This window comes from Lethenteron reissneri, chromosome 42 (assembly GCF_015708825.2).
Source record: "Lethenteron reissneri isolate LAM-NWPU_2019-01 chromosome 42, ASM1570882v1, whole genome shotgun sequence".
NCBI lineage: Eukaryota > Metazoa > Chordata > Hyperoartia > Petromyzontiformes > Petromyzontidae > Lethenteron > Lethenteron reissneri.
This window is the reverse complement of record NC_083820.1, coordinates 8,241,241-8,250,533: the sequence shown is the minus strand read 5'-3', so window position 1 is coordinate 8,250,533 and position 9,293 is coordinate 8,241,241. Positions and strand designations below refer to the sequence as shown.

General features: G+C 41.7%; 1 protein-coding gene across 1 annotated transcript in view; it reads right to left on the bottom strand.

Moving 5' to 3' along the window:
- Positions 1-9,293, bottom strand: part of LOC133352856 (collagen alpha-1(XXII) chain-like) — a 56,593-nt gene that overhangs the window by 1,032 nt on the left and 46,268 nt on the right. Inside the window, exon 43 of the mRNA XM_061568819.1 lies at positions 1-8,870. This exon is cut by the window's left edge and continues 1,032 nt beyond it. Coding sequence (XP_061424803.1) covers positions 8,680-8,870 — 191 coding nt within the window. The 3' untranslated portion in view covers positions 1-8,679. The remainder of the gene's footprint in view (positions 8,871-9,293) is intronic.

The following is a 9,293-nucleotide window of genomic DNA, read 5'->3' as shown; positions in this document are numbered from 1 at the left end:
TCTGTCATGTGAGAACGATCGAAACATATCACGGTGGTGATTTCAATTTTGTTCAAATGGCAGAATTTTCCAAAAAAATATATATAACAAGAAATGGGGCATGCACCAGCTGGGCTCATGTATTAAATGATATTTCATATGTGAATTCTCAAATGGCCGAAACAAACTACGTTTACTGATTTGCACTAGTTTTGGCAATGGAACAAAAAAAGTAAAACCAAAATTGGGCCATATGTGAATTGAGCTCTTAAAATATAATTTGTGATACTGTTTCTAAAAACCTTGTCTTTTATAAAGGGCATAATCAGATGGATCGTGACTCATGGTTCAACCAATGAATAATTTAATAAATAATCACCTTTATTTAGAACTGGGTAAAGTTAAAACCCATGATTGATGTGTAATTGCTTCATCTTAATTTTTCTAGTCACAAAAATACTTTAAAAATATTGAGCATACAATTAAAACAACAGGAACGAATGGTAGCATTTTAAAAACCATAATGCCAAATACTTTTTAAAGTGTTGGAAAATATAAATTCTTAACAAGCATGTGCTGACATGCATACAGGTGTGGTAGAAACATCTTAACGTTTTTAACTCAGTTAAATTGATTGCCAGTAAAACATTCCACTATCAAACCTTAACCAGCAGAGTATACCAACCCACATTCTAGATGACGATACACACCGTGAGATTTCAAGGAATCATGAAAATAAAGGAATGTATAAAATCAACAACAGTAAGATCAACATGCTGAATGAAACTACCAAATAGTTAATGTGCTCAGAGTGAAATGCAATCTGAAACTGCCCCAAATATGTTTTATAAAGTTATAGGACTGTCATGTGTGTGTGTACTAGGGATGTTCCAGATTTTTTTAATTAAGCGGAAACAATTCGAACATCTGGCCTAGACACATTTCGGATTACCTGAATTTTTGTTGGTTTTGGATCGATAAATTCAAGAAACATGGCACCACGGGAAATGATGGCACAGGAAATGACCTTACTTTCCTGCTTCTGCCAAAAGTAGCGTTGGGATGATGTCACTTCTGTTAGCACGAAGACCTGTTACATTATTACATGTAAATCATCTGAAAATACCTGTATTCAAAATTATCTGAAATCGGCCTTAAAATAAAAAAATGTGGAATCCAAATCATTTTTTTTCAAATCCAAAACCCATCCCAAGTGTGCGGTGCCTGTGATTAGAGGTACGGTTATGCTGTTTACGCATTGACGTGCATCAGGACTATGGAGATACAGGTGGGCAAGCAACGGTGGTGCTGACTACACCACCACCTTGTGTGCTGCAGCAGCTGCAGCCTTATCAGTCCCTCCAGAAAAACGCGATTATGCGATCGCAAGATTCCACGCAAAATCAGCCAAAGTCCGCATATTTATGCGGGGGGCGCGTTTTTTCAAATACGCCGCACTTTTGCCGCATAAATTGCAGATTTCCGCGCGCAAAATATGCGGGCTTGCATGATTTCATAATCCCCGCATTTTCGTTGCAAAAAGTCACATATATCTTGGCAGAAAGTTGAAAAATGTTGCGTTTACTTCACACAAGCGCAGCCATTTCCCCTGTTGCCATGGGAACGTTATTGAAGTGTTAGAGGCTACGTAGTTAGTTTTATTCAGGAGTTTATGCAACTTTACAGTTGTAAGATTGCACTTTTTTGTTAGTAGTATGTAAATTTACATTACTGTAAGACTGTACTGTTACTGTATTGCTTACGTTACTGTGCACTGAAAACACTTATTTTAACAGAAGATGTCTGTTTTGTATAGCTACCTCTGTAAAACAGGAAGCACACATTTTATTTTTTAATATTTTATTTATTCATTTTTACAGAAGTTGTAGCATATTCATTTTGTAAAGCTACAGAACTTGTTCGACTTAATGTTTTGTAAGTTTGAGCCATCTGTTTGTTAAGGTCTGAAATAAAACAAGATGAGAACTTAAATATTCCCAGCACTTTCTGTGATGTAGTATGCTTGCTTATCATAGGAAGTAATAAGAAATGACTCTTTACATTAAAGTAGTAGCCTAGTGAATAGGGTGTTGGGGGAATCACTTTTTTTCTCTTTTTCATCAAACCGCAGTTTTTGCAAGTTCCCGCAATTTAATCGCATAAAATTGCATAAATATCCCGCATATTCCATCGCATTTTTTAAGAAAACGTGCCGCATAATCAACGATTTTTGCCCGCAACAATCACCAAAAAACTCCGCGTTTTTCTGGAGGGACTGCCTTATGTATGGCTATGTGGGAAATTGTTTGTAAGTGTGTGTGTATGTGCATTAATTCTAGATTTGAAGCTTTCGTGACTGCAATGATTCATATTCTTAGGTTTTTTCGGTAAAGTCACGTAGGTAAAAAACATTAAAAAGTAAAATAAAATAAAAATCACGACGTTTCGGAGGCAACACAAGCTTCCGTCTTCAGGTGGTACCGTCACAGCCACGTCGTGATTTTATTTTTATTTTTTTATTTTACTTTTTAATGTTTTTTACCTACGTTACTTTACCGAAAAAACCTAAGAATATGTGTATGTGCAGTCTATTTGTGTTCGTAGCACCACATCAAATAAAATCACTTCCAACAACACATGTTCATAAATATAGAACAAACACTGTAAAAACATACAGTGCACAGTTACACTCACCAATTGCTTCATGTGAATCTTATCACAAAAAAGTACCCTGTGTAACTCTTTAAAATGTATACAAATAAAGAAATCCAACCGGAAAGAAATATCAACACATCAAAAAATAAAGAAAGGTAATTCAAATACCATTTTAAGAGATTGGATCTCACAAATATCTCACCCCACTAATGTTCGATATATACACACACACATCGCAAGAGAGGCGGTACAGTATCATGTTATATAAGGCTATCTGACAAAGGCCAAGACAATTGCACAACCAGAATAACACGCACTTTTGCCGCAGGCAATTGGTCAATAGCGCTTATTTACAAATAACAAGAATACAAAAATACTTTAAATGTAGTGAAAAATATTATTTAACTGGTACTCATTGCACTGTGGCCTTTCAGCAGTGTGTCCCGAAGGTGACTGAGGGTAGGGTTCACTTCATCACAAGAGAGTGGGAGAGTAGAGATGTAATTCAAAAAATCACCTATATTGTGATACAATCAAACAAGATGATGGTGCAGCAATACAATTATATTCTCACACCACTGCCGGCCTGGCCACACTTTGTGCCACCGCACGTGATCTGCTGCTCATGTAGACTGTGGCGTTTCCATTTCAACTATCATGCCAGCCACGCCAGGAGACCAATAGAATTGGTGACATCTACTAGATTGCAGTTCCAGTACGTGTATTACACCTCAGGAGCATCCCTAAAATGTCACACTAAAAATTTGAGCAGCGATCATCATCTCCCTATTGGTCCGAATTCAGTTGTAGTTGTACCGATATATTAAGAGATTAAAAGATGTTCTCCCTAAAAACCAAAGAGATTGAGGACGAGCAACATGCCACCAAAAATCAGCAAAACAAAATCTGTTTTCCAAAATGCAAGCTTCATGGCAAACTTACAATATATATTGGAAACTCATCCCAATACTATCGATGTACGAGTCATCTGTTTATTTATTTTATACTTGAATACCCAAAGTAGTAAGGATATGTACACAACTGCACCCATGGGCGCCGGAGGGGCCCAGGTTCTGGGCTATGAAGGGAGGGGTGGGAAACTTGACAGAGGGCCCAACTTCCTTGCTTGCACCAGGGCTGATGGGAATCACTCACGACTTACTCTCTCACCAAAGGTGCTACTTTCTCAACAGATGCCACCTCCCGCACTGACCTTACACTGAACACTGCAGGTGGATTTGAGTCTATCAATGTTACCCAATGTTTAAGTCACATATCCGTGTGGTCTGCTTTATCTGGGTTTCGAAGGTGAGCGGTGGTGCAGTTGTTGCGCGCATAGCACTACGAACCTGGCAACCAGAGCTCTTGTTTCCAGCCACGACTCACATCGCTGGCGAGTGACCCACCTCGCGAACACGCACTGACCGGCATGGTGAAGTATGGTGAAATAATTCCCACAACCGTCACAGCAAGGGAAGGCCTTTGTCAAGGAGTGGAGACAAAGGGTAACAATTTATGATTATTTCATGTGTTTTGAAAGGAAGTCTTCTCATGTAGCATATTTTGTCAGAAAAATGTACGATTGTTAATCAACAAATGACAATTAAAACAACCCCATAGCTAAAAAACTGATTTAAAAAATATATACATAATAAACAATGACTACAAACACCTTTAAATCGAAGATTGTGGTGACTCACTCTACTGAAAATATGAAATTACTATGCTGGCCAGAAGATGTGATCTATTTATCAGAAGCACAAAAAAATTTGATGTAACAATAAAGAAAACAATTAACTCGCAGCCTTTGTATTGCCAGGTACGGTCTCTTTTCCAATCAATTTCACGCTTACGGAGATAATTCCAGCCAATTAGAGATGTATTATCGTGCCTGGATGCCCTCCTCCAGCCGGTGGACCCCAGCAAGCAAGTAGGCCTCAGTGAGTCTCCAAGAATGTGAACACTGATGCATTGGCCAATAACACCTTGATATATAGAGGACTGCAGAAGTTTGCAGGGGTGGAGGGGATTTGGTGCCAGGTGCACTGCCTGTCGGCAGCCTTCCCCGCTTGTCTGCGGTTCTTCCTCGCGCCTCTCAAGTCGTTCCCTTCGAGAGCGAGCGATTACCGTGCGGCAGCGGAGCATTACGAGGTTGAGATTGAGGGAGATTTCCTGACGGTTGCTTCGTCTCATGCGGTGATGCCAGTAGCAACAACGACCAGAATCAAATTGGAAAAGAGACAACAGAAAATGCCCCCCCCCCCCCCCCCCATTGGATTTGAGGAATGTGCCATCACATCCAAATCAACATACTGCTAAAAATAAACAGCCCAAAACGGGTGCATTGGATGGGGTGGCACTTTGGTTAACTTCGAGAAATATGATCTTTTTTGCTGACACACGCCACACACACACACGCGCGCAGAAAAGAAAAACAGGAAATTAGGTTATTAAAAAAAACTGTAAATAAAGAAGAGCGGCCGGAAAAAAATAATCCCGACCGGCAGGATTTGAGGTACTTTAAGGATCGCACTTAAACTTTACCGGACGACTGCACCGCAAATCGCGAGCGCAATGACAACAATAAAAAATATATATAAACTGGAAACCATTTCTAGTTTTCCGTGATTTGAAACGCGATGGTTAAACAGTACAGCAGTATTCAAATATCCCGTGACGCTGGAGGTGTAATTGTACACCCCCCCCCCCCCCGCCCAAAAAATATAACTAAGATAACTAAGAAATTAAACAGTAGATCAGCGTAGGTAATTTTTTTGTACGCAGAAAATAAACCTTAGTGCACGGAGTTTGACGATAACCACTCGTGTGAAAAATAACGTTTTTTTTTTCAAAAGCGCAACTAAAGCTATTTATTTATCAAAATTTAGTTAATTTAAACTGGCCTCGATAATGCGCTTCAACATTTGAAAAGGTTTCGATAAAAATTATGGCACTAAACTATTTAATTTATTTAATTTGTGTTTTACGGTTAAAAAGGGAAACGTTTTGTTTAGAATAAAAGTAATTTGATGGTTGTCCTGGGGGGGAAAAACTAAAACTGGATAACCCACATATTCGTTTTAAAGGACAACCCTTGCTTGCTTGCTTCATTGGAGTACTTTAACAATCATCTTGATACAGTTATTATCGTATCATCGCCCCACAGATGGCCGCACAACGAACTTATCAATTAATTGTTTTCATCCACTTAATCCACCTTTACTTTGAACAAGAGTCCGACTTTCCTGACAAGAAAAATTGCGTGGGTTATCACGTTTTTTTGTTTCTCTTACACCCACCCAACCCCCTTTCATTTGCGCGGTTGCCTCGTGTCGGCGAAGCCACGTGCGAGCATCCTGCTGCATCTTGCGCGTCCGTGCCGACAAGGAGGTCCCAACGAGGGGTTTGGAGAGGTTCAAAGCAAGTGTTTTTTCCCCCCATGGCCTCCTGCGAGGAGTGGCCACTAGACCTAGTGGTAACGACAAAGACAATGGCATCACTGGGCAACTGGGGACTACAGGAGCCTTTGAAATTGAAATCGGGTTTCTCCCCCCCTCCACCTTCACTCGCATGGGCCAGTGAGGGTGAAATTAATCTAAGCAATACATGTACAGGGTATACATATCGGTATTACCATCCATCGTTAAGGAATTATAATAAGACAGCAGTTTGAGCGAAGTTGAAAAAACAACTAAGATAAAGCCAAAGATACTCCATATAATCTTGATTTGAAGCTTTCGTGACTGCAGGAATCCATACTCTTTGGTTCTTTCGGTAAAGTCACGTAGGTAGAAAAATCATAGATCACGACGTTTTTTTCTTGCTGTGGCTGTCCCACCTGATGACGATTGCTTGTGTTGCGATCGAAACATTGTGATCTATAATTGATCTACCTACGTGACTTTACCGAAAGAAGCAAAGAGTATATACTCCATATAGTCTTTGAACAGATTGTCGGGGCAAGTGCTCTTCACAAGAACCTTTGAGGCCGGCACGGCGGACGAGTTGATGTTTAAACACCGAACTAGGTACTCATTTAACGCTGAGTTGTTGGACATGAGCGGGAATCAATCTCGATAAAACTACACACACACGTATTTGGTGGTGTGAATCGTCGATGTGCCCGCCATGGCTTTGGTGACAAACACCACATTGAGTTTTGAGTCCTGGCTGGGTATTTGCCAGCATCTTGGCTCTGATTGTTCCGAACACGTATCTTACGCGCTGCTGAAGATCATTCAAGATTTCAGGTTTTAAAAATGTGAGGTATGGGAGGAGCGGGCCTTCCAACATTTCAACCACGCATTTCGAACTGCCGTCTATGTATAATCACGTAATAATGGCAGCATTAATGGACACGCATTATTGTCATCTTATTTTTTATCTATTTTGTCGTTTACACTGCCTGAAACTCCTCCTCGTCCAAATTTGCCAGTGATACCAATGCACAGTGTGAGTGTACGCCAGGCTGACAATGCTTTACCATGGCCACCAATAACAGGCCATCTCGTACGAACATAAACATGCAATTGTGAATTAACGAAGAGAATGAGATGAAATAAGAGTGCAGCAGAATTTGCAACTATGCCACATCTTTCTGTCCTATTTTTAATTTTTATATGTAGCTATTGTTTGCAGACGCGACGTTGCCACAAACGAAAGCTCAACAAAAATGTCGAGGAAAAAACCAGAGGACCCGGAGAGAAATCCACACGACCGCAGGGAGAGAGAGACATGCAAACTCCAAATATGCAGCAGGCATCAGGGTCGGGATCAAACCCACAACCTCTTGTACACCAGGCGAGGTAGTTAACATCTCGCCACCGTGGCGCCCTGACAAAGTATTGATGCCCAAAATGTTACATTATCTTGTACAAACGTACTCTCCAGATTAAAAGACGCACCTTTACCCCCTGTATTATAAAGCTAAAGTAGTTGGTTGCGTCTTATAATCCAGTAGGTGCGTGTATGCCCAGATTTGTATAACTTTATTGACACCGGGCACAATTTTGGGGTGCGTCTTACTTTTTGGAACATCTTATAAATCAGGAAAATTTGGTATTTTATGATCCATTTTTTGTTTTGCGTGAGATCAAGTGGCAGTTTTACGCCAAAATTCTCGTAATTAACCCTCCAGCACCTGCCAAAATTGTCAGGCTTAAACAGATATTATTTATACGTTGCCAATATATTGATAAAATTCTGACCAATAAAGCTCCTCTTCACCGATTTCATAAGACTGTTCTCAACTGGATTCAACGTCAACGTACGATGGGGAGAAGTACGTCTCGCAATAATATTATGTTCATGGCCGTGCTATCAACGACGATGACTGTAAAGCATTCTCATCCCGCGCCTATCCGTCACTGCAAACGCTAAATCCCTGCAGTTTTACGCGAAAGCAACAAACGGTCGCCAATTTTTTTGCCCGAACGTAAAGTGTCCTCACGCGGCGATCATTCAGGGCGTGGAGCAGCCACAGCGTGGGATCGTAAACATCCTCCACCGCTAGGCCGCAACATTAGGGTTGCCACCTGCCCTGGTTTATCCAGGATCGTGCTCTTATTGAGGTAGATCTCCTGCCAAATCACATAGTCCTTCCATGACGTTATTTGCGTAATAATATAACAACACACCACCGAAGATAATACAATTACAGGTAGGCCTCCCCTCTTACAGTATTGAGAGATATTATTATTATTCCCATGATGTGTCCGGTTTTTTTTATGGTACCTAAGAGGTGGAAGGCATTGAAATGGTTTCCACGAGTCTGGCAAACAAGGAGAAGACCTCAGAGCAGATGATGGGAGGGGTGGGATGCTGTTAGGGCAGGTCGTCTCGGTTGTCGCGCGCCTACTGTGCAGCAGCCGCGGAATCTGCTCGTGAGAGTAGAAAGGGTTGGCGAGGTTTGGTGGCATCAAAGGCCTTGGCCATGACAACACCGCGATTTGTCATGATCAGAGGGGGCAACCCTTACGTGATTTCGCATCAACTCCCCCCCTCCCGTGCCCAACATCTCTGCGGATCTCGCCTCCTCGTCTCCCGTCAGGGCCTATCCGCGTCTCGCCGGTCACGGTACGCAAGCAGGGCCGCTTGCTGGCACGTCGTCGGGTCACAGCGGCCGGCCCGGCCTGGAGGCCCCTGCGGCCCTGGCATCCCCGCTATGCCGAACCTGCCTGGAGGCCCTGCGGGGCCTGGGCTGCCATCCTTGGCCTGCCCGGGGCTGCCCGGTGTGCCTGCAGAGAAAGCACGTAATTTTGCAAAATTACATTTATTTTTGTGCACACACACAATCTGTGCATGTATCGCATGTATGGTGAGCTTAAGAATCGATATTGCTGAATCAATACATTATTATGCCCCTAAAAGGTACACTCTGGTGGTCTCTGTTTGTATCATTATTAACATCTATTTGTCAATCAATTGCTGAATGAATACCCCGCACGCTCTGTAAGTCGTGAGAATTTTTTAAATCATACTTGAACACGCTGGTAATGGGAACTGGTCTTGAGCCAACCTTCTTCACCAACCCTCACTGACCAGTGTGAAGTATGGTCAAACAACCCCCCATGACTAACACGGCTTACGGAAGGAGGCCTTCATCCAGCAGCGGATTGACAAAGGGAGGTACATTATTCATCATCATCATTATTATTATA